This window comes from Heptranchias perlo, chromosome 7 (assembly GCF_035084215.1).
Source record: "Heptranchias perlo isolate sHepPer1 chromosome 7, sHepPer1.hap1, whole genome shotgun sequence".
Lineage (NCBI taxonomy): Eukaryota > Metazoa > Chordata > Chondrichthyes > Hexanchiformes > Hexanchidae > Heptranchias > Heptranchias perlo.
Window position 1 is genome coordinate 77051380 of NC_090331.1, and position 26419 is coordinate 77077798.

Here is a 26419-nt window from a genome sequence, read left to right on the forward strand (position 1 = left end):
AAACTAAAGTAAAAAGCATACTCTAGGTATACTGACCATAAAGGAAAGGATGACAAAAGGGAATATGAAGTAGTTAGGAAAGAAGTCAAACAAACAACTAGAACGCAAAGAGGAACTATGAAATTAAATTATCAAAGAATATAAAAAGAAATACCAAAGTATTCTACAGACACATAAATAACCGAAGATAAGTCAGGATAGAGATAGGACCACTGAGGGAAGCACAAGATGAATTCACAGTTAATGACAGCAAAATGGCAGAAATATTGAATAGCTACTTTTCCTCGGTATTTACCATGGAGACTAACAAGGTGTACATGACATTAGAAGAAATAAAAAAAGATACAATAACATTTAAGATAGAAAGGGGGGAGATAAAGTGATAAAGTAATCAAACTTAGAGAGGATAAACCCCTGGTCCAGATGGAGCGAATAGTAAAAGAAATTAGGGAGGAGATAGCGGAGGCACTATTACATGGATATAAAATTTCATTAGAAATGGGAATAGTGCCAGTGGACTGGCAGACAGTTAATGCTATTCCTATATTCAAAAAGGGAGATAGAATAATTCCAGGAAACCATAGATCAGTTAGCTTAACATCGGTGGTAGGAAAGATAATGGAATCTTTACTCAAAGATGTAATAGAAAAACATCTAGAAAATAAAAATATAATAAAGAATGGTCAACACGAATTTCAGAAAGGAAAGTCATGCCTGACCTTACTTATTGAATTCTTTGAAGAAGCAACAGATAGAGTAGACAAGGGTAATGTAATAGATGTAATAAATTTTGATTTTCAAAAGGTCTTCGATAAGGTATCGCATTGTAGACTCATGACTAAGGTCAGAACATGTGGAGTCAGGGGACATGCAGCAGACTGGCAACAAAACAGAAAACAGAGAGTAAGGGTTAAGGGTAGCTACGCAGACTGGCAAAAGGTGGGAAGTGGTGTTCCACAGGGATCGCTGGGACAACTGTTGTTCACAATTTACATTAATGATTGGATTTGGGAATCGGAAGTACATTTTCAAAATTTGCGGAAGGCACCAAATTGGGGGGTGTAGTTAATACAAAGAAGGAATGCACCAAAATGCAAGAGGACATTAATAATCTTGCAGAATGAGCGTGTAATTGGCAAATGAATTTCATTATAGATAAGTGTGAAGTCGTGAATTTTGGAACAATAAGGAGGCCACATACAGTTTGAATAATAAGAGTTGGAATAGGAAAAAGGCGCAAAGGGATCTGGGGTACACAAATCACTAAAAGTAGCGACGCAGTTTAATAAGGCCATAAAAAAAGCAAATCAAATACTGGGGTTCATTTCTAGAGGGATAGAATTGCAAAGCAGAGAAGTTATGTTAAACTTGTATAGAACCGTGGTTAGACCACACTTGGAGTACTATGCACAGTTCTGGTCTCCATGCCATAGAAAGGGTATAGAGGCATTGGAAAGGGTGCAAAAAAGATTCACAAGGATGATATCAGAACTGAGAGGATATACTTATCAGGAAAGGCTAAACAGGCTGGGGCTGTTTTCTCTAGGAAAGAGAAGGCTGAGGAGTGACCTGATAGTGGTCTTTAAGATAATGTAAAAGTTCAATAGGGTTGTCGTAGAGACAATGTTGCCACTTCTGAGCAAAGTCCAAAACTAGAGGTCATAAATATAAAATAGTCACTAATAAATCCAATAGGGAATTCGGAAGAAATTTCTTTACTCAAAGAGTGAGAAGAATGTGGAACTCGCTACCACAAGGAGTGGTTGAGGCAAATAGCATAGATGCATTTAAGGAGAAACTAGATAAACACATGAGGTAGAAAGGAATAGAAGGGTATGCTGATAGAGATAGGTGAAGTTGGGAGGGAGGAGGCTCGTGTGAAACATAAACACGGGCATAGAACAGTTGTGCCAAATGGCCTGTTTCTGTACTGTAGTTTCAATGTGTGGCAAAAATGCTGAACAAATATTTTGTTTCAGTCTTTACGATAGAGGACACTAAGAATATCCCAACACTGGACAAACTGGGGGCTCTAGGGGGGGAAGAGCTAAATACAATTAAAATCACTAAGGAATTGGTACTCAGTAAATTAATGGGACTCAAGGCGGATAAATCCCCTGGACCTGATGGCTTACATCCTAGGGTCTTGAGGGAAGTGGCAGTAGGGATTGTGGATGCTTTGGTAATAATTTTCCAAAATTCTCTGGACTCGGCAAAGGTCCCGGCAGATTGGAAAACTGCTAATGTAACACCCTTATTGAAAAAGGGTAGTAGGCAGAAGGCTGGAAATTATAGACCAGTTAGCCTAACATCTGTGGTGGGTAAAATTTTGGAGTCTATTATTAAGGAGACAGCAGCGGAACATTTGGATAAACATAATTTAATGGGACAAAGTCAGCATGGCTTTATGAAGGGGAAGTCTTGTCTGACAAATTTGCTTGAGTTCTTTGAGGACATAACGTACAGGGTGGATAAAGGGGAACCAGTGGACGTAGTGTATTTGGACTTCCAGAAGGCATTCAACAAGGTGCCACATAAAAGATTATTGCTCAAGATAAAGAATCACTGGATTGGGGGTAATATTCTGGCATGGGTGGAGGATTGGTTATCTAACAGGAAGCAGAGAGTTGGGATAAATGGTTCATTCTCGGACTGGCAACCAGTAGCCAGTAGTGTTCCGCAGGGGTCGGTGCTGGGTCTCCAGCTCGTTACAATCTATATTAACGATTTGGAGGAGGGGACCGAGTGTAACATATCAAAGTTTGCAGATGATACAAAGATGGGAGGGAAAGTAGAGAGTGAGGAGGACATAAAAAACCTACAAGGGGATATAGACAGGCTGGGTGAGTGGGCGGAGATTTGGCAGATGCAATACAATATTGGAAAATGTGAGGTTATGCACTTTGGCAGGAAAAATCAGAAAGCAAGTTATTATCTTAATGGCGAGAAACTGGAAAGTACTGCAGTACAAAGGGATCTGGGGGTCCTATTGCAAGAAAATCAAAAAGTTAGTTTGCAGGTGCAGCAGGTGATCAAGAAGGCCAACAGAATGTTGGCTTTTATTGCTAGGGGGATAGAATATAAAAACAGGGAGGTATTGCTGCAGTTATATAAGGTATTGGTGAGACCGCACCTGGAATACTGCATACAGTTTTGATGTCCATACTTAAGAAAATACATACTTGCTCTCGAGGCAGTACAAAGAAGGTTCACTCGGTTAATCCCGGGGATGAGGGGGTGGACTTTTGAGGAGAGGTTGAGTAGATTGGGACTCTACTCATTGGAGTTCAGAAGAATGAGAGGCGATCTTATTGAAACATATAAGATTGTGAAGGGGCTTGATCGGGTGGATGCGGTAAGGATGTTCCCAAGGATGGGTGAAACTAGAACGAGGGGGCATAATCTTAGAATAAGGGGCTGCTCTTTCAAAACTGAGATGAGGAGAAACTTCTTCACTCAGAGGGTAGTAGGTCTGTGGAATTTGCTGCCCCAGGAAGCTGTGGAAGCTACATCATTAAATAAATTTAAAACAGAAATAGACAGTTTCCTAGAAGTAAAGGGAATTAGGGGTTACGGGGAACGGGCAGGAAATTGGACATGAATTTAGATTTGAGGTTAGGATCAGATCAGCCATGATCTTATTGAATGGCGGAGCAGGCTCGAGGGGCCGATTGGCCTACTCCTGCTCCTATTTCTTATGTTCTTATGTTCTTATGTAACAAGTACCCACTGCTGTTAATCCTTCAGCAAATTTCTTATCCAATCTTAGGTTCTACAAAGCACCCACCACTTTAAGCTTAAATAGTGCCTTTCATATTGAACATTGTCAAAGGCTTTTGAAAGTCTGGGTGAATATCACAGAGCTTTCCACAGTCTACTTGGGATGTCACTTCCTCAAAGTCAAGAAGTATGTTCAGAAACGGTCTTTCCCTTCTAAATCTATGTCAGTTACTAATTACTAAGTTATTATCATGTGAATAATCCTCAAGTTTTCTCCTGATAATCAATCCCATTATTTTACCCAGTATTGATGTGAGGCTTATAGGTATATAGCTGCCTTGGTCTGTTTTGTTATTTTTTCCAAAAATCCAACATGTTAGCTTGTTTCCAATACACTAGGATATTCCCAGTGTTCATTGATTTCCTCATATTCATCATCAGCATCTTACAAATAGTATGCATTTTCTCTCTTAGTATTAGGATGTACATTATCCTGGATTTACTTGTTTTGAACTTTTTCTTTAGCCTGTCTAGGACCTTAGTCTTATTCATGTCCCTTGTTTCTCTTAGTAAACTAGTTTAAATGTTATCCATTCCTGGGAATTTATTTGTTTTGAACTTTTTTAGCCTGTCCATGACCATATTTTGGGCCACAGTACCCCTATTTGTTTTTTTGTCAATATCTTATTTATGTCAAGATCAGTAATCCCCCTTAGATTATCCCTTACTGTGGAGGGCATGTTGCTTGTGTCTTTCCTAGTTGGAACAAGCAATCTTTGGTTTCTTGACTATTCTATGTTCACTCTCAGTTTCAGCCTTTCAGCATCACTTGGGGTTCGCACCAATTCTCTGACTGCGCCCTTACTGTTGGAATTTCTGTGAGAATTTATTACAGCATCAAATGGTGCTTGACCAACATTACTAACCTCTGGAGTTCAAAGGTCATGAGTGTAGTGTCAAAACAATCATAAGTTTCTGAGAGATATTCATGAGATTTAAGGTCAACAATCAAACTCTCAGGGACTGTAATAGTGACACTGGGTAAGATGATGCTGCCAGTGGATGTTAATGGCCTTGTGCCAGGGGTAAGCATTCACTGCCAATGGTAAATTACTCAGCTCATCAAAATATACAATTGGAATATTTCAACAGCAGTTTCTAATGAATCAGTTGCTACAATGATGATATATCACCAACAATTTTAAAGCTCAGTCTATGTTTAACTATATCATAAATTGGTTTGAGTCCAGCGAGACTGATGGGATGAAAGTGTCCTCTATTTGATATCAGTAAGTGTCCAAAGTGAAATGAGGTTGAACAGTGGCCCAGTACCAATTGGGCACAGACCAAAGAGCATAAAACTATCTATAATTAGCTCACAGTTCCAATCATTCCTTACCTTAATGGTCACAATCCTGTTCCAAACAATGGCAATTCATTCACTTGTTTTTGATTTCCATTGTTAAAAGAATCCCGCAGCAGCAAAATTGTTTTTGATTTAGGAACAATATGTACTAAGCAGAGAATGAACCATCAACTGAATTTGTTACCAGCAAAAAGAATCATTTTGTCGATCAGTTCTATGAAAATGGAACAGAATTACAACAAAATATAATGTATACATTGGAAGTGGAACACAACAGGTGCAAAACAGGATGAACAATTATCATGTAAACCATGGCCCTCAAAGAGCAAATTTGGCAGTTCGTTATCAAGCAACGCACAAGCTCGTCCCAAGGGCAGTAAGAATGGGGAAGACCAGTCGTACTCTGGAGAAAAAAACTTTGGTTAATGAACACAGATCAATGTGGACAGCAGCTGTGGAGAAGCCTGTGGCTCCAACAACACCCTCCGTCCTACCTGGCAGGAGACAGAAGCAGTGATTCTAAAGAGGTAAAATAAGGAGAGACAAAACTTGACAGTTTATTCCCTTTTATATTCCTTCTGTTCACCCTCTCTTCACCTCCAATACTTGGAGCTGAGGCCCCTAATTAACAGAACGAGGGAAAGAAAACTCCAGATTTCTATCGCTCCACAGAGACAATAATGTGTGAGTTTTCAAGTAATGGTGATATTGCTCCGTGTAAACAGATTTTTAATGTTTTAAATTTCAATTGTCTTCCATCCCTTCTCCATAAAGCATTTCTTCAAATGACCTCCATCCGATCAGGTCACAGATCATTTATTCAGTTGGTTTCTTAATAACTATTTCCAGTAAGAGAAGGTATGTTTCCAATAAGACAAGACTCAAAAATATTAATCGTTCAGTTCACCCCAAGGTGCAGGATTCCATTTGCCAAGTTGAAGGTAGATTTGAGCATCAGGTGACCCAAAGACCCCAACCTCCACCTGGGTGAAGAACACGGTATCACTTGATGCAGTACCACTTGATGCAGTATCACTTGCCCACCTTCTCATACCAGATTTCAAGCATGTAAAGCTCCTCCTCATGAGCAGCTATCATGAGACTGAGGAAACTTGTCACAAATCTATAACAGGCTGGTTTGAGCGCTGTGTCTGTTTGAATTCCCATCTGATCAGTGAAGTGAGAAACAACATTTGGAAGAACATCAGTAAATATTCTCTTTATACTTTTAATATGATTCACAGAATACAAGACAACAATACACAGCAAAGGACAGAATATTTACAAACTATAGAATCTTCCAGTTACAATAACCCCAGGTCCCCCCCTTATATATGAACAGGTAAAGTACAATTTATGACATCTTCTTGAATCTGAATGAGGTCTTCTTGAGTTCACACCAAGCTCGTCTGTGTTCCTGGAATGAATGAAATAAACAGAATTGTATTTTTCAGATGGACTCAGGTGAATCTGAGTTCAATGTTTTATTGACAATCAGTTGATACTTACATTTGAAGACTCCTCGAGCGATGATTCTTTTGATTTGTTTTTCATCTGTATTAAAATATATATATTTATATCTGTAGCATTTTGTAACTAATCACAACTTTTCCAATCATCTCCAAGAAAAGATTTAAATGATATTAGATCATAAATGAGGAAGAGGCAACTCTTTAAAATTCAGAGCTGAGATTCATTGAAAGGTGAGATTATCCATCAATTGATCTGAGTGTAGTGACCCACTGCCTCCCCCCAACCCCAGCAAAACCAATAATTATTTTCTTTAAAATGAGGAGAATATAAATGATGCTGCCCACATGAAGCCATCACTTGTTTCTGTCCTGATAACATGGTTGTTCTCAGTGGAGAGTGTTCTCTCTGATTCCAGACAATTCCAAATTCAGTAAAGAACAAACTCGTCCACTGGGGTCAATTCAACAATCCTTTAGCAATGGTTGGAGAACATCCAATAGGAATAGAGCCTCAGTATCCCCTCCCCCACTACCTCTGGGTGAACATTTAACTAAATAAAAGCCTCAGATTCTATTGTGACCCAGCTGAATCCAGGCTTCAACAGTTTATTGTTATTGATAATTATCTGACAAAACGTTCCAATTTATACTTACATTTGAAGACTCTTCGAGTGATGATTCTTTTGACTTGCTTTTGATCTATATTAAAATATTAATATTTATATGTTTAACACATGGGACCGTTGAGACATTTTGTAAATAATACAAATGTTAAAATTACCTCCAGACAAAAGATTTAAACATTAATTATGAATGAGGATTGTTAACTGGTCATTTGAGAGCTGAGATTCAGTGGCTCAGTGTTGGAATGGAGAAGTCCTCACCAAACATCTCATGTTCTGCAGTGCAGCAATAATCAATACAGCCCTGGTACAGTGGGGCTGTGGGGTCAATGGTTAAACTAATGATAGTTGACATCACCATCAATTGGTATTTATTGTATTGAACCTACTGCTTCCCCCCATGAAGAAGCAATAGTTAGTGTGTATTGTTGGTGAGAATGTTCAGACACTACTCTCATGATACCATCACTTGCAATTGTCCTGTCCCCTAGATATTCAGCTCACTTTATCTTCAGCGGAGAACAAACTCATCCTCTGTATTTGGAGTCATTTCAACAATCCTTTGGCAAAGGTTGGAAAACATCCCACAGGAATCGAGCATCAGTATCCCCTCCCCCAGTGCCTCGAACTAAAAATAAATTGCCGACTCACACTCCTTTCTGCCAAAGTTGAATCCAGGATTACGCATTTTATTGTTCAGAACGGTGAGCGAGAAGAAAACCATCTGACACAAAGTTCCCGTTTATACTTACATTTGACGACTCCTCGAGTGATGTCTCTTTTGATTTGGTTTTGGTCTGTATTAAAACATTAATATTTATTTGTTTAGCACAGGAGATCACTGAGAGATGTTGTAAATAATCTCAAGTTTTAGAAAACCCGTTCCCCAATTTTTTATAATTGCGAGTTTACCTCAATACTGTTTTCACTTGACTCTGATGAGTCACTGTTGCTGTCAATCGTCTTCAAACCTCGACACTCTACATCGATGTCAACGACCTCATCAGCAAAATATTGAACAGGACTTCTGCAAAAAACATTTTCCTGTCAAAATAACACAGAATTTATTAAAATTATTGAATGACTGTAAGCTCAACACTGACACAGGGAGTTTGTATGATAAAACTCAGCACTCATGGCCCTTTCTATGACATAACTCAGTAATCATGGCCCTTTCTATGATATAACTCAGTACACATGATGTTTCTATGATACAATATAACTCAATACTCACAACGGTCTTTTTGGTGCGGAAGTGGCAGCTGGGATCATCAAATTCCAGTCCAGAATTTTTGGAGCAGACGGTTTCTTTCACAGTGAACGCTAAATCCACATTGTATGACAATTTACCTGTGCGATAAATCTAATGAAAGGAAAACAGTTGGTGTGTTCCTCTGGTCAGATAAAGCTCAGAACAACACAGCTCTTTATTTTCAACAGATGCCTCCACTGGGACAGTCAGAATCATCAACCAACAGGGACAAAAACTTTCATTTGGTCACACACAAAATGGCCCCTTTAACCATCACAGTAGAAAGGCTCGAAGATTTACAATGCTGATACCAGAACTGAGAGGTTATAACTGTCAGGAAAGACTGAACAGACTGGGACTTTTTTCTCTAGAAAAGAGAAAGCTGAGGGGTGACCTGATAAAGGCCATTAAAATTATGAAGGGGTTTGCTGGGTAGCTGTAGAGACGATGTTTCCACATGTGGGGAGGTCCAAAATCATGGTACGAAGATATGATAGTCACTAATAAATCCAATAAGAAATTCAGGACAAACTTTTTAACCCAGAGATTGGTTAGAATGTGGAACGTGCTATCACATGAAGTGGTTGAGGTGAATAGCTTAGGTGCACTTAAGGGGAATCTAGATCAGTACATGAGGGGGTAAGGAATAGACGAATACGCTGATAGAGTTAGATGAAGTAAGGTGGGAGAAGGCTCATGTGAAGCATCGACACCGACATAGACCAGTTTGGCCGAATGGCTTTTTCTACGTTGTAAATTCTATGCAAATGCTAGTAAATATATAGTGCCTTACACAACCTGAGGATGTCCCAAATTGCTTTACAACTAATTAAATACTTTTGAAGTGTAGTCACAGTTGTAAAATAGGAAACGTAGCAGCCAATTTGCGCACAGTAAGGTCTCATAAACAACAATGTGATAATGACCAGACAATCTATATTAGTGATGTTGGATGAGGGATAAATATTGGCCCAGGACATCAGCAAGAACTCTGCTGCTTCTTCTTCAGATTGTGTCATAGGATCTGTTATATCCACATGAGAGAGCAGTCGGGCCTCAGTTTAACGCCTCATCTGAAAGACAGCAGCTTCGACAGAGCAGCACTCCCTTAATACTGAACTGAAGTATTAGCCTGGATTATGTGCTCATGTTTCTGGAGTGGGACTATGCACCCACAACCTTCTGACTCAGAGGCAAGACTGCTACCCACTGAGCCACGGCTGACAGCGTTTGGAACTCAGTTTTAGGAAGCTGCACCAGCACATTTCCGTTCCTATCCAGGAAATTCTGCTTCCCTCGGATTTCTGTGGTGCAAGTGACTGATGCCCATCAGAGAGGAGACAGCGGAAAACACGTAGAAGTGTCCTCTGTGAGTCAGTAGTAGGAAATACATGAGCATGAATGCGCCCAAAGTGGAATTTCAATCCCTATGTGTATTGGCCAACATGTCTTGTGGTCTTATGACGTATGTTTCTTAGTTCCCTGTTATATACAAGAATCATAAAGCCCAATGTACAGATTAAAGTTTCAAATAGACTAAAAGCCTCAGGAACAATAATATCTATGCTGCGATTAGCTATGTTTTACTATGTTAAAGACTCTATTTAAATGGTGTTGTTGTTGTTGTTGTTGTTGTTCTTCTTCTTCTTGTTGAGAAGACCACATTGGAACCATTCATTCTGTTGGAATCGCCTTGTGCCAAAACTATCAGTGATGCAGTAAACCCCGATATACACAAGATTTGGTGTTCAATATTACCTCACTGTTAGTGGTTGGAGGTTGGAGTCCAAGGTCTTCTAATCATTTCAGTCCAGCCGCACAGTGGAGATGAGTTTGGTCATTATTTTGTGTGACACTAATGTCATGGACAACACTCCCCCTCAGTCTTGCACACTTCACGGTGTCAGCTGACTGCCTGAACAGTGTCTGAAAAGAAACCATTGAGAGAAATCGAGTACCAGGTTTTCTCTGAAACACATCTCTGACAGTCATCTGGAAGCGTAGGTGATACATCCAGAGATTTGTTTTGAGCTGGGACCTTATTGACAGTTGTGGAGAAGTCCCTGGTTGTGACTTCCTGCTTGCCCGGTTGTAGGTCTCAGATTTTGTGGGGGAGGGGAAAGGGCAAGGGTTAAGAATGTAGAAAATCTGGGAGAAGATAAACATTAGTTCAGGGGAATAAACCGTTAGCAACTCCTGCAGAAAACAATATTTATTATATTTGTATCATCAACTTAAGGTTCTCATCAGAGAACATCATATGACTGTAAGGAATCATTAAAGTGAACAAGAAGAGGAATGTGAATGGCTAATGGAATTTTGGAGGTTCCACTCTCTGGAGCATTATACGGTGAAATCGGTTCTGTTCACCAACTCCTCTGAGTCAGACATTGGAATCAAACCGTATTTATGAACGGTTAATGAATAAAATAAATATGACACTTTGGAATTAAAATGCTCCCTGGCTGATCATTCTCATTATCCTCATAGCTGATTTCTATGTATTTCCTGGCAGATTTCCCTGTATTTTCTCACCATGAGCAGTGAATTTCTGGTGTGCAGGTACACAAGAAATGTATGGAATTTAATTATCTCACGCTATCAAACTGTTTGCAGGCTTTTATTATTGTGCTCTTGCTTTTATCACTTGTTCGTGTTAGACTTTGTTAGTTTGGTAACAGATTATTGTAAAAACTCATTAGTTAGTGAAACCATTGATTTGTACATAAATTTGAAAAGAATCATTGGCCCAAAATTTCCTGTGGTAGGGCAAAGAACGGCACCCGTTGTTAGTTAGACTTGCTGCAAGTGGGAGATGGAAACAGAGCAGCGCCTTCTACAGGGCATCTGGGATCTGTGTGAACAGGGCAAGAAACTGTGTATCTCCTTAACCAATCAGATTGAAGGATTGTGAAATTAACAGCACAAGGACTGAGAAGAAAGTGTAAATTAGAGTGGGTGAATTCAATGTCCAATCAAGTACAGGGAGAGAAATAAAGAGAGGGAAAGAAAGATTGAATTAAGAGAGAGAAAATAGAGACAGAAAGAAAAATTTTTGAAAAAGTTTTAATTTAAATTTAAAAAAATCTTCTTCAACAATTAAAACCTGAAGGAATGAGACTCCACACTTGTAATAGTTAATTTTCACTGCCAGAGAGGTTGACTGGCAGTAATTAACACTTATCACGTTGTTAAAAGGGTACTTAGACTTGAAATGACTTGACTTAACTTTCTGTGGTGAGTTTAATTCGTATCTACCCTGCGAGTACAGTAACTTCACGCTGCTCAATGCATTTGAATGGGGAGCCAGACGGAGAGATGCCATTTTCGCGAAGCGAATGGTGGAGCAGTGCATCTCGGACAGCAACTTTTCGATTTCCACGTTTAATCGCACATCTGTCCTCACCTGAATTTGCTGACCCATTTGCACGTAAATAATGGTGACGCCATTAGCCTTGCTGTAACTTTGACAGCAAATTTTGAGCCATTATCTTCTTATACTAAATCCAATTTGCTCTGTTTTTTGCTGCTGTGCAGTGATTGCACATGTTTAGTGGAGAGTCTTTTAAGACTCCTATATCTCTGTTAACTTATTTATTTTAAAGTATTTCTACACCATTCATTAAATCTATGTCTATGTCATCCATTTTTTTCTGCCTGCATTCAATAATAGACACTAATATAGATTGAGTTTCAATTGCTATTGTTCTACCCAGTTACTTATTTTTTTAATTCATTTTATAGCTCCCATTTGCCTCATCTGATCCAACTACCCGTCCAAGTTTAGTATCATTTGCACATCTGACTAGCCTGCATTGAGCTTCTTAATCCAAGTTATTCATGAAAATTAGAAAGAGTAGGGGCCCCAACACCAGTCCCTAGGAAATTCCACTCAGCCTTTGCCACCCACCGAAATCACAGGCCTAACAAGTACCCACAGTGTCTGATCTTTCAGCCAATTTCTTATTCAATCCGAGATTCTACAAAATCACCCACCACTTTGAGCTTAAGTAGCGCCTCTCGTTTGGAATTTTGTCAAAGGCTTTTGAAAGTCTGGGTGAATATCACAGGGTTTTTCACGGACTATTTGGGTATCACTTCCTCAAAAAGTCAAGGAATATGTTCAGATAAGGTCTTTCCATTCTATATTATGTTGGTTACTAATTACTAAGTTATAATCATGTGAATAATCCTCAAGTTTACTCCTGATAATCAGTGCCATTATATCACCCAGTATTGATGTGAGGCTTATGATTCTCTTGTTGCTTTGGTCTGTTTTGTCACTTTTTTCCAAAAACGCTACCATGTTAGCTTGTTTCCAATACACTAGGATATCCCCAGTGTTCATTGACTCCCTCATAATGAGCATCAGCATCCCAAAAATCTTATCCCTTGTTTCCCTTAGTACACTAGGATAATTAATATCCATTCCTGGGGAATTCTTTGTTCTGAACTTTTTTTTAGCCTGTCCAGGACCTTAATTGTATTCATGTCAAGATCAGTAATCCCACTTGAACATAAGAACATAAGAACATAAGAAATAGAAGCAGAAGTAGGCCATCCGGCCCCTCGAACCTGTTCCGCCATTCAACAAGATCATGGCTGATCTTCTATCTCAACGCCATTTTCCTGCATCATCCCCATATCCCTTGATGCCATTAATATTTAGAAATCTATCAATCTCCTTTTTGGAATGTACTCAATGACTGAGCCTCCACAACCCTCTGGGGTAGAGAATTCCAAAGATTCACCACCCTCTGAATGAAGAGATTTCTCCTCATCTCAGTCCGAGATGGCCTACGCTTTATTCTGAGACTGTGACCCCTGGTTCTAGATTCCCCAGCCAGGGGAAACATCCTCCTTGCATCTACCATGTCGAGCACTGTAAGAATTTTGTATGTTTCAATGAAATCACCTCTCATTCTTCTGAACTCTCGAGAATATAGGCCTAGTCTACTCAATCTCTCCTCATACGATAATCCCGCCATCCCAGGAATCAGTCTGGTGAACCTTCTTTGCACTCCCTCTATGGCAAGTATATCCTTTCTTAGGATTGCCTCTTATTGTGGAGGGCATGTTGCTTGTGTCTTTCCTGTGAATATTTGGAGGAAGTAATCATTTGATTTCTTGACTATTGTATGCTCACTGTCAGTTTCAGCCCTGTTGGCATCATTTAGGGTTCGCACCAATTCTTTGACTGCGCCCTTACTGTTGGAATTTCTGTAAGAATTTATTACAGTGGGAGCATCAAATGGTGCCTGACCAACATTACTAACCTCTGGAGTTCAAAGGTCATGAGTGTAGTGTCAAAACAATCACATATTTGTGAGAAGTTTTCTTGAGATTTAAGGTTAACAAACTCTCAGGAACTGTAATAGTGACACTGGGTAAGATGTTGCTGCCAATGGATGTTAATGGCCTTGTGCCAGGGGTAAGCATTCACTGCCAATGGTAAATTAATCAGCTCACCAACATATACTATTGGAATTTTTCAACAGCAGTTTCTGAGGAATCAGTTGCTACAGTGGTGATATTTCACCAAGAACTATAAAGCTTAGTCGATGTTTAACTATATCATAAATTGGTTTGAATCCAACTAGATTAATGGGATGAAAGTGTCCTTTGTTTGATACCCATACCAATTGGGCACAGACCAATCAACATAAAACTATGGATATTTGGCCACTACAGTAACTCGCAGTTCCAATCATTCCTTACCTTAATGGTCACAACACCATTTTTAAAAAATGGCCAATTCATTCTTTTGCTTGTGATTTCTTTGGTCAAAAAAAATCCGCAAAAGAAAAATTGTTTGTGATTTAAGAAGAAGATGTACTAAACAGAGAATGAATTATCGACTGAATTTGTAACCAGCAAAAAATATATAATTTTATCGATCAGTTCAATGAAAATACATCAGAATTATAATGTGGATACAGCAGGTGCAAAACAGGATGAACAATTGCCATGTAGATTGTTGCCCACAGAGAATGAATTTGCCAGTTTGATACCAATCAACGTATAAGCTCTTACTGAGGGTTGTAATAATGGGAAGACCCATTATTAACTTTGGTTAATGAACACAGAACAATGTTGGCAGCAGCTGTGGCTCCAACAACTTCCCTCCGTCCCACCTGGCAGGAGGCAGAAGCAGTGATTCTAAAGAGGTGAAAAAAGGAGGGATAAAACTTGACAGTTTATTCCCTTTCATGTTCCTTCTATTCACCATCTCTTCACCTCCAATACTTGGAGCTGAGGCCCCTAATTAACAGAACGAGGGAAAATAAACTCCAGATTTCTACCGCTCCACAGCGACAATGATGTGTGAGTTTTCAAGTAATAGTGATATTGTCAGTGTAAACATGCAACCAGATGTTTTAATTTTCAATTGTTTCCTATCCCTTCTCCATAAAGCCCTTCTTCAAATGGCTTCCATCTGATCAGGTCACAGGTCATTTGTTCAGTTTCTCAAAAATATTAATTGTTCAGTTCCCCCCAGTTTGCAGGATTCCATTCTCACAAAACATGTCACTAAGTTGAGTATCCAGTGACCCAAAGACCCCAACCGCCACCTGGGTGAAGCCTTGAAGCATTACCACTCGCCCACCTTCCCAGACCAGATTTCAAACATGTAAAACCCCAGCTCACCAGCAGCTACCATTAGACTGAGGAAACTTGAAACAAGTGTATGACAGGATGGTTTGAGCGCTGTGTCTGTTTGAACTCCCATCTGGTCAGTGAGGTGAGAAACAACATTCGGAAAAACATCATTAAATATTTTCTTTTTACTTTTAATATGATCCACAGAATATAAGACAACAGTATACACCAAAGGACAGAATATTTACAAACTATAGAATCTCCCAGTTACAGTGAAATATACAGTCAGGAACCCCAGGTCCTCCCCTATATATGAACAAGTAAAGTATAAGTTATAATGTCTTCTTGAATCTGAATGATGTTTTCTTGTCTTCACACCAAGCTCGGCCGTGCAGAAGTTTAATTCATGATTAGTGTCGGGCTCTTGAATCATCGCTGTGTTCCTGGGATGAACGAAATAAACAGAATTGTAATTTTCAGATGGACTCAGTTCAAACCGAGTTCAATATTTTATTGTAATTGATAATCATGATTAAGAAAGCAATTATCTGACACAAAGTCTGAGTTTATACTTACATTTGAAGACTCCTCGAGCGATGATTCTTTTGACTTGCTTTTCACCTGTATTAAAATATTAATATTTTTATCTTTAGCATTTTGTAACTAATCCTGACTTTTAGAATCATCTCCAAAGAAAATGTTTAAATGATATTAGATTACAAATGAGGAAGTGGCAAACTTTAAATTTCAGAGTTGAGATTCAGTGGCTCAGTGTTGGAGTGGAGAAGTCCCCACCAAACATCTCATGTTCTGCAGTGCAGCAATAATCAATACAGCCCTGGTACAGTGGGGCTGTGGGGTCAATGGATACACTAATGATAGTTAATACTCCCCATCAATTGGCATTTATTGTATTGAACCTGCTGTTTCTCCCCATGAAGAAGCAGTAATTAGTGTTTATTATTAGTGAGAATTAGTGTTTATTATTAGTTGCAAGTAATGGTATCTCATGATACCATTACTTGCAACTGTCCTATCCCATAGATATTCAGCTCACTTTATCTCAAACTCATCCTCTGTATTTGGGATCAATTCAACAATCCTTTGGCAAAGGTTGGAAAACATCCCACAGGAATCGAGCATCAGTATCCCCTCCCCCAGTGCCTCGAACTAAAAATAAATTGCCTTCTCAGACTCCATTCTGCCACAGTTGAATCCAAGATTATGCACATTATTGTTGATAATCATGATCAACAAGAAAATCATCTGACAAAAAGTCCCAGTTTATACTTACATTTGAAGTCTGCTTGAGCGATGTTTCTTTTGACTTCTTTTCCACCTGTATTAAAGTATTAATTTTTAGATATTTAGCACAGCGGACCAATGAGATATTTTGTAAATAATCTTGAGTTTTAGAATCATGAGGTCAAAACTTGTGTGCCTTGATACCTTACCATCATTTCCTATCTCACCACATCTTTCTAAAGAAAAACTGATCAGGGACACTACACATTTAAACACTATCTGATGCTGCCCTGATGTCCATTCCAAGTGGTGAACCTGTCCAGGATGGGTCTAGAAGTTGCCAGCACCGAATATAGATTGTGTGGTTGATGCGAATCTGGTTGTAAAGGTGTTGATTTGGTTGGTTCTTAGTTGACTATTGATAATGCTGTATCCACTGAGACCCTGACAGGAGTTCAGCTCATTTTATCATTCTGTCCATTTATTCGGTGGACAATAGGCTTAAATATAGACAGTAATAAATTTGGCCTGAATTGTGTATCTCCCTGCCTGAGGACCTTTTCAATCTCTGTGCTCATACTTGTGTGGTCCTCACATTATTTGGAGAGTGACTCTCTGCACCCCAAAAGCAACCTGGACACATCCCTCCTGTCAACATAAAGAACTACCGGGGAAGCAAGTCCTGACCTAAAATACAGAAAGTCCGTTCCCCCGATTTGTATAATGGTGAGTTTACCTCAATACTGTTTTCACTTGACTCTGATGAGTCACTGTTGCTGTCAACCGTCTTCAAACCTCGACACTCCACATCGATGTCAACGACCTCATCAGCAAAATATTGAACATGGCTTTTGCAAAAACCTTTTTCCTGTCAAGATAAGGCAGAATTATTTTTAAATTATTGAAATATTGTAAACTCTGCACTGACACAGGGAGTTTCTAATGCTATAACTCAGTACTTGTGGCCCTTTCTATGATACAACTCCGTAATAATGGGGGTTTCTATAGTACAATATAACTCAATACTCACAGCAGACTTTTTAGAGCGGAAGTGGCAGCTGGGATCATCAAATTCCAGCCCAGAATTTTTGGAGCAGACGGTTTCTTTCACAGTGAACGCTAAATCCACGTTGTATGACAATTTGCCTGTGCGATAAATCTAATGAAAGGAAAACAGATCATTAGTGTGTTATTGTATCCAGTGTTCTTACTCTGGTCAGATAAAGCTCATAAAAACACAATTCTTTATTTTCAACAGAGGCCTCCACTGGGGCAGTCAGAATCATCAGCCAACAGGGACAAAAGCTTAATTTGTCTAAATATAAAATGACCCCTTTCATGATCACAGTACTGATGCTCGATGTGCTGGAACCTTTAATAATAGAATGAATTTAGTGAAAGAGCGACCAACGATTGGGATTTGGAAATACTGCAAAGGAAAATAAATCTCAAATCTCAACCTTGGAACAATTTCAAATCTCACTTCCAAACATTGCTCTAATCCTAATCTCAAAGACTAATTTAGGATTTAAATTCCTGAACTGAGATTCACCCACCATTGTGTGTGTAATATAATATTCTGCTCATGTTTAATAATCAGAGTCTAACTGCACTCAGTAAGATCCTTGTAGACTTGAGAGAGTGAAACACACTTAGACCAGGACACACTTACATCCTTCACTCTTCTCCTGGTTATACCACAGAGATTGGTGGTCTCGGTGATTTCGTTGAGTTTTATAACTGACTCTCTCAGAGCATCCTCAGGGGTTGGTACTCCTGCAGAGAGAAAAGGAAAGTTGTACAAAACACTCCAGCATTCTTCAATGAATTCTGTTTAAACATTGGTAAAATATCACTGACTGAAGCTCATTAACAATAACTCGTTGCTTTCTGAGGTGCCGCTCTCTCCAGTACGTACCTGAGCAGTGGAGGATCTGCACTGCAGCAATGATGAGGAGAAAGGATTTCATTCTGCCTCTTGTGTGCTCAGCTGGCTGGTTTCTAACAGTAAAGGAGCTGCTTCTCTCTCTTGCTCTACCTTTTCCTTTCAGCGTTCAGTCTTTATATACTGCACCTCGACCACATTCAAACACTGACTCATATTTGCTCAGTTTGGTGATCCTGGCTGTGGAAATCTGCTGACAAGTGGGCCGTAATATGGGCACAGCTTCCTCTAAATATCATCATCAGGTTTATATTTAGTTGGTAAAATGTGAAGGACCCGATTTTATTCCTCAGAATATGAAATAATAAACTGAGAGATGAGAGGAAATGATCATCTGTAATTTGTACAAAGTCACACTCAGTCCACTGGAGTTCACGGGCCTCAATTTGTTGAAAACTTGCACCATAGTAATGGCGGATCTACGACGTACATTATTATTGAGCAGAAATTCCACAAACTTGTAGTCAGATTGACCAATTCCATTCCGTACTCCACCCTGTAATTTGCTGGGAGTTTTGTGCTTCTCCACAGAGACTCTCACTGAGAAAATTGAAGAGCCAATTATCGTAGCCCTGTCCACCATAAAAACCAATGGTGAGATCGAGTTTGCTGAAATAACGCCACCGTGATCGTTAGAACCACTTAGACCATTACAGAATGGTGCCGGAGGGCTCAAAATCCTTAAAGTCTTCAATCGTTCAGCATGTTGCCTGAGGGTAACATTTTCACAGGCTTGTTCCAGGAACTTCATTGAAATCTTAAACCTCAATTAAGTAATAAAATAAATGTTTTGAGGGCCAGGCATGTTCTGATTTTCCCTCAACTGATATTATTTTTATGTTAATGTTTATTAAACTCGTCTGCTAAGCATGGATTGTAACCGAGAGTGAAATAAGGCTAGTGATCGCACGCAGTTCAGTTCTGCAAGGGCTGTGTAATCTTTAATGTACCATTATATCCCGACAGTGTGGAGCATGCAACGATTGAAGACTTTAGGGATTTTGAGCCCTCCACATCATTCTGTAACGGTCTAAGTGGCTGTAACGATCTTGGTGACGTTAATTCAGCAAACTCGATCTCACCATTGATGATGGAGCAGATGCTCTTTTCTTGCCCAATGTTTTCAAATGTTTCGTATCTTTGTGTGTCCCAGGTAGCATGCAAACTTTGGCTAAGAACTGACTACTGCATTCAACCTATTGTTCCAGCTACAAACTGCAGCCTGGCACAAAGTTAGCCATTGTCTTCTGACGAGGAAGCAAGATAACAGATGTTAGCAGAACTTAGCAGAACTGAGAACTCAGCAAGACTGATTGTTAACCTCGTTAAACTCAAGGCAGACAGCTGCATGTCAAAAAAGGACACTCATGATACCCCTCGGTAACTAAGATATAAAAATGCCAGCATAGCTATGGGTGGAAGGACATTTCAGAGCTACTCGAACACTCACCAGGAACACACAAGTGCTCTGGGTCTGATCAATGCATGAGTGATCGGACCCAGGTTGCATATCTGCTTGTTAATCAAAATCTAACAGCTTGATAATCTGTACCATACTGTAAACGTACAGTTGGTTACTGATTTGTGCGATGTTGGAGTATCAATAAACTCTCATACCCCAAAAGGAAACTCATTGTCTGAATCTGTAAAGCTGCAACAACCCCTGATTTCACAGTCACTGTGATTGACTTCCACCCCCCCCCCCCGCCCCCCTCCATAGCCCATTCCAACCCCCTCTTCCTGGGATGTACCAGGGGGCCACTGCCAGTGCTTTCCGTTGGGTGAGTTGCCTGTGGAGGTGCATCCAGCTCAGGCAGCTCGACCCAAATATTCAGATGAGGCCTGAGGACCAATTTCTATCGATCCTCAGGCCTCTTGCTCCGGGCATGCGTTATGTCTGCGCCATCTCCGCGCTAACTCCCCGCTGTCTCCGGTCTGTCTCCCAGCTGTCTCCGTGCCATCTCCATACTGTCTCTGCGCTGCCTCCTTGAAGTCTCCTTGCTGTCTCTGTGCTGTCTCTGTGCTGTCTCCCCGCTGTCTCTGTGCTGTCTCTGCGCTGTCTCCCCGCTGTCTCCATGCTGTCTCTGTGAGCCCAAACAAATCTTTACCTGATGGCTTATATGGAGATAAAGACCACTGGCGACCGAATGGGATGAATGGTCTGTTTCTGTGGTGTAACATTCGGAATTCTGGTTGGGGGTTGGGGTGGGATGGAAGTAGGGTGAATTGATCGGCTAATACAGCACTGTAAAACCCTAGCATGCTCCCTGAGCAGGCCATGTTGGGGTGTTACTTTCTGTTAGAATCACCTCATGCCAAAGCAATTAGTGGTAAACCCCTGATATATGCACAACTTCGAGATCAATAGTATCCCTGTCTTAGTGGTTTTTAAACCCCAGGAGCCTTGGTCGTTTCAGAACAGCTGGCACAGGGAAGTTTGGTCATTAATTTGTAACGTCATGGACCACACTTCACCTCAGATTGTACACTTTATGACTCTGGGTGAGTTTCTGAAAAGAAACTATTCAGAGAAATCACAACAATTTTTTTTATTAGTCATTTATGGGATATGGGCAGTGCTGGCAAGGCCAGCATTTATTGCCCATCCCTAATTGCCTTTGAGAAGGTGGTGGTGAGCCATCTTCTTGAACCGCTGCACTCCGTGTGATAAATACCAAAGTTTCTCTGTAGCTGCAACACACTCCTAACAACAGAGGCCATTTAACTCCACATGCGTAGGCACTACATCCAGAGATTTATTTTGGACTGGGGGATTATTGACAGTTGTGGAGAAGACCATGGTTCGGGCTTCCTGCCTTCTCGGTTACGGGAGGCTGAGTGGAGGCTCGAGGTTTTGTGTGGGAGAGGAAGGGGAGGAGGAGGGGGTATGGAAGAATTGGGACAAACTAAAGATTAGTTCAGCAAGAGGAGAAAGTTCTGAAGATAAACAGTTATCAACTTCTGCAGAAAAATTATATTTATATTTCAATTAACAACTTAAGGTGCTCAACTCAGAACTTCACGTGACTAAAAACAATCATTAAAATGAATAACATAAAAGTTGGAAGATTTGAATAAACCTCTCCCCATTTTGGGGTATTTAAATCAATCTCTCATTACTACTAGAGGACCCTGCTTGTCTCCATATTTTTGCTGTTTATTTAATTTGAATTAATCTTTTACTTTATTTGTCTTCTCAGCATTGGCTGCTGCTCATGTTTGATCTTCAAAATGAAGATCATTGAACAGTTCGAAAGCACAGTATCAGCTAATGAAGATTGTGTTAGATTGGTGGTGAGAATGTGGGTAAATGGAAATCGGGTGAATTGATTGCCCAGGGGCGGGAATTAAGGGAATGGACCCTGGAGCCACCGGAGAGCCAGTCATTTCATGCTATGTGAAGATTCCCGCTGAATGTGGTGGGCGGAGTAAGATGCAGCGATCCTGTAACGAGTGTAGCCGTGGAAACAACGGGTTTGGGACAGGATAACATCACCCATCCTAAACCCCATCATTTCTGCCCTGGAGTCTGTCCGTGTGGTCAGTGTCTGTATATAACGGGCATTTCTGGCAGCACCTCATGATGCAGGCGGAGGTAATCTTTCAAAGGGAAACCTGCAAAGGCTAAAGTCTTCCAAACCTTTTTTTTGCTCTAATTTCTGTCTGTCTTGGGTCATTTGAAATGATTTTATTTTCTTTTGGGCTGGTCGTTGGGAGCTTCAGGCATCATTTTGGACACATTTGGGTGACTTCAGTTTTCGCCCTAAACAATTTCTGAGACATGCCATCCAAGGCTTCAAAATGCCATTCCCTATGGGCATTCCTTGGTACATGCTCTATATGTTACAGAAGAAGGTGATGTGCAAGAGGCTGCCATGGAAGCCAGGTGTACCTGGAGGAGATCCAGACCCTCATGGAGATGCCCTGGGAGCAGAGTCTACAGACTATGGCATTCCTTTAAAACATTTCATTTGATTTATGTCTCTGGAGGCTTTGTCTTGCCTCTGAAGCCATAGAAAAGCTTAACACCCTCCCGCAGGATGAGCTGAAGATTAAATCCTCTGACATCCTTGTGTTGTGTGTCTCATCCAGTGACGAATCCTCATTGAAACTATCTAATTCACCCCAAGGGTCTTTCTTTGGGCTGGTGAATGGTGAGTGGAGGAAATTCTTGTGGCGGTGCCAACTGTAGAGGATCCTGGTAAATCATTCCCTGCACCCTCTTCCATTGATTCTCTTCGTGTGGCTTTTATGAATTTAAAAACACTCACTAAGATCTAAGGTTATTGTTGCCATTTCCTTTTCTTCTCTGTTAGGAGTCTCCACTCAAAAATAGCCACAGATATGATACATATGAAGTTTCTTTAAATTCCAAGATTTTCATTTGTTCTGAACAGACTCACTGCAGCTGCAGGGCCTCTTACATTTCCATCCCTTACAACATGGGAGGATTTAATGCCCAATATCTCCACTGCCTCTTTCTCCTGATGTCCAATGGTCATCTGCCTGGTGACTGACATTCCCTTGAATTATGAGTTATTTTCCCCTGAATGGACGGAATAATTTTCAAGATCTGTAACACTGTCTGACTCTTCCCATTTCATTTTTGTCATCTATCAACTCTTGACAGGGAATTTTAATGGATTTATGAGAACTTTGGCATGAAAGGTGACATTTCACAAGACAGGCTTGTGTAGACACGTGAGGGAAGGTGATTCTGGAGGGATGTAGGTGACAGGGTAACTCTACTTGAGAATTTCTTTCTCATTGTGACACCCCATAGGACAGCGCAGGAACACTTACAGCAAGCAGTACATTATTTTCACATTATTGTCACATAACAGCCATAACACCTATTATTGGGCCCTTGTCAGAGCACTGAACCTTTTCCTACATTGCAGTGGTGTCCTGCGGATCATATAGTTCATTTCAGTTTCTCTCCCTCAATTTTGGTTCTGTCAGCATCCAACTCTGTCCCACTTCATCCTTCAACTTTTTCTTTTCAATCCCCCAGTTTTACATTAATCATTTTAATCTTTCTCGCTTCCTCCATACCTTGACTCTGTAATTGGGCTCTGGGTCAGCTCAGTAGGAGTTTTTGATGAATCCGTTGCAGCATCTGTCGGGTGCCGAGGGCAGGTGCTCCTAGATTCAGTGACATCGTGGTGCTGGTGGATCAGGTCGGGTGAGGAGGCAGGTCCTCTTACCAAAGGATGGCACCAGGGTGCCAGGGTGCCAAAACACACACAGCTTCAGTCCTGGAAGGAGGTTGCTGATGAGGTAAGCATCCCCAGCATTATCCTGTGCACATGAACTTCAGTGTAGGAAGAGGTTAAATGACCTGACCAGGACAGCAAAGGTGAGATTCAAGTCTTCCTGTCTCCATTTATATGAGTCACACCTTTCCATAGCAGTTTTTTTGCCACCCCACCCCCCCTTCACTCTTTTCCCCCTACACTCTGCATCCTTGTTCTCCACTCACAGCAGGTCACAGCATCAGCTCTCCTTCTCCTTATAAACAAACACTCACCTGCTGCTCATGCTCTCACAACAGTCGCTAACAGCAGTCAACTGCTCACAACTGGAAGGCCTTTCACTCTTCTGCTAATTGCTTTCACCTTTTCTCACTGCGCCCATTCTCTTACCACAGGAGCACCTCCCCATCCTTCTCCGACCTTGTTGCTTCTCCCTCTCGGCATGCTCTCTGGATGAAGAAGCCTCACGCAGCTGAACAACAGTTTACAACAAAGAAACACTAACTTTCTGCAACTCTTTCATCAGGAGAAGATGGCTCACAACCAGAGGGAGTGGGCCCGAACTGGAGACAGAGAGGGGGGAGGGTGGTGGAGGGTGGGGAGATGCCTGCCTCCATGTACCACTTCAGTCAGATGGAGGAGGAAGCCATCCAGATATTGGGCTAAGCAACAGCCAGAACCATTGGTGATGGCAATGCTGGCACAAGCCCTCAGCAGGTATCTGCCTTTATTACTATTATCCCTTTCTCCTCTCACTATCCTGCATAGTCTATGTGGTACCATGGTGCTGACTAGTGCTGAAAGTCCTCAATTGCTTTGTTAACTGTCACCTCCAAGTCTCCCTTTCTCTAGATTCTCCACATCCTTTGGAAGATCAAGCAGAAGCTTTGGAGATGGACAGAAGCACTGACTCAGAGATCAGCACCCCAGTTGAGATAGAGAGTGAGGTAGAGCCGTTGCACAGCACAGCACTCAAAACAAGAAGGAGGCAGTGAAAACAGAAATGCAGGATACGGAGGGCAGACCCAGGTCCTAGCTCTGCTGCAGACGATCGAGACGCAGACCTGGCCCGGGTCCTATCTCTGATATAGATGATCGAGACGCAGACCAGGCCCAGTGCCTATCTCTGATATAGACGATCAAGATACAGACCAGGCCGGGGTCCTATCTCTGATATAGACGATCAAGATACAGACCAGGCCGGGGTCCTATCTCTGATATAGACGATCTAGATGTAGACCAGGCCCGGGTCCTATCTCTGATATAGACAATCGAGATACAGACCAGGACCGGATCCTATCTCTGCTACAGACGACCGAGATACAGACCATGCCCGGGTGCTTTCTCTGCTATAGACAATCGAGATACAGACCAGGCCCGGGTCCTATTTCTGCGATAGACGATCAAGACACAGACCTCAGAGGTCCAGCCCATAGAAGGAGACTTCTTCACATGCACCAGCAGTTGTTGGTGGTATTGGACTGTCTGCCTATGAGTTACCACAGTTTGTCTGAGAGTATGGAGGAGTTCCATTCCAGCATGTACGCCATTCTGGCCAGTGACATGAGCAGTCTGCAATCTACCATGGAGCGTGTGGTCACCTCTGTGGACAGTACAGATGGGGGTCTGTATTAACACTTCGGGCAGCATTGATCGAAGCTCAGACTGGAGCCATTCAAGCTCTGGGCTCCTCAGTATCCGTCGGCTTCAAAAGGATGTTGGAACACGTGACCTGTGCTTCAACAGCGTCTCCGATCTCCTACGGTCTGTTCAACGCAGATCACCAGGACTGAGGTCCTGCAGGCCCATGGGAGTGGAAATTGCTCAGTGGATGGTTGAGAATTTAGTAGTAGAAGTACACACTTACTTGGGTTGTGGTAAGTTACACATCACACCGCACAGCCAAGACTTTTCAGTCATCATTGTTTTAATGCTGACCGCAATTCATTCATTTTAAATGGGTTAAACCTGGTGTTAAAATGACAGCGATTGTTAAATCTAGGTCCACTTGCACTGAAGATCTTACCCAGTTGAGTATTTTTGGGTAACGCTGGTCATTGAGGTGATCCACAGTGTCTTGTGTGGGGGTCACTTTTCTGTGGTTCTCTGGGGGCTGTGTGTTCACAGTGCCCGATTCCATGGTGACTTCGTGAGTCAGCTCTCAACTACATCTGATGAACTGATGGTCTCTCGATCTGGCGCCCAAGTTCTTATGTGGTCTTGTGGGATACATTTCCCAGTTCCCTGTCACATACAGGAAAACACCATCACAGTTTGCTGATATCTGAATCTGCGATGTGAAGATGAATGTTTCAAAAGGATTACTAGCAAAATTACCTCACAGGAACCTAAACATTCACACTGTGACTGGCTAACATCGCACTTTAAAACCCCAGCATGGTCCCTGAGAAAGTCAGATCTGAATGTTTCAGTCTGTTAGAATCACCTTGTGCCAAAACAATCAGTGATGTGGTAAATCCCTGATTTGCACACACCTTCGTCTTCAATATTTCCTCACTGTTAGCGGTCAGATGTTTGAATCCCAGGTCTCCTGGTTAGTGTAGTCCAGCTGCCACAGTGGAGATGAGTTGGGTCCTCGCTCTGTGTGACCCTAATTCACAGACCGCACTCAAACCTCCACACTTTACAAGTTCAGGTTATTGCAGCATCTGCTGCCTGAATAGTGTCTGAAAAGAAACTATGGAGAAAAATCAGTGCAGTTACCAGGCTTTCTCTGCCATGTATTCCTGACAACAGAGGCCATTCAGTTCCACACACATAGGAGCTCCATCCAGAGGTTTGTTTTGGACTGGGGGCTTATTGACGGTGGTGCAGAAATCTGGGGTTCGGCTTCCTGCCTCCTGAGTTGTGTTCAGGCCTCAGGGTTTGTGTGGGAGGGGGAGCAGAGAGGAAAAGTGAGAAATGTAGAAACATGGGGAGA

At 41.3% G+C, this 26419-nt stretch overlaps 2 protein-coding genes across 2 annotated transcripts; both read right to left on the reverse strand.

Moving 5' to 3' along the window:
* Positions 1 to 3262: 3262 nt before the first annotated feature.
* Positions 3263 to 12739, reverse strand: LOC137324048 (secreted phosphoprotein 24-like; the record flags this gene model as incomplete). Its single annotated transcript, XM_067988218.1, has 7 exons — positions 12602 to 12739; positions 8416 to 8544; positions 8094 to 8225; positions 7934 to 7978; positions 7213 to 7257; positions 6592 to 6640; positions 3263 to 3273 (listed from the first exon to the last, which is right to left on the reverse strand). Coding segments are annotated over exons 1-7 (549 nt in total), but the record flags the coding sequence as incomplete, so codon positions are not given.
* A 2561-nt stretch (positions 12740 to 15300) lies between these two features.
* On the reverse strand, positions 15301 to 18248 carry LOC137323369 (secreted phosphoprotein 24-like). Its single transcript, XM_067986857.1, has 7 exons — positions 18197 to 18248; positions 17951 to 18054; positions 17309 to 17437; positions 17015 to 17146; positions 16328 to 16372; positions 15610 to 15654; positions 15301 to 15476 (listed from the first exon to the last, which is right to left on the reverse strand). Exons 1-7 carry the CDS (start codon positions 18246 to 18248, stop codon positions 15444 to 15446), a joined length of 540 nt encoding a protein of 179 aa, XP_067842958.1. The 3' UTR covers positions 15301 to 15443.
* Between the last annotated feature and the right edge of the window lie 8171 nt (positions 18249 to 26419).

Excerpts from the sequence above, each read along its gene's own strand:
- LOC137323369 (XM_067986857.1), bottom strand. The coding sequence starts at position 18,248 with ATGAAATCCTTTCTCCTCATCATTGCTGCAGTGCAGATCCTCCACTGC. Across the intron at positions 17,147-17,308 it reads TCCGCTCTAAAAAGTCTGCT|GAAAAAGGTTTTTGCAAAAG; the intron begins GTGAGTATTGAG and ends TTATCTTGACAG. Across the intron at positions 15,655-16,327 it reads CGCTCAAGCAGACTTCAAAT|GTGAAAAGCAAGTCAAAAGA; the intron begins GTAAGTATAAAC and ends ATTTTAATACAG.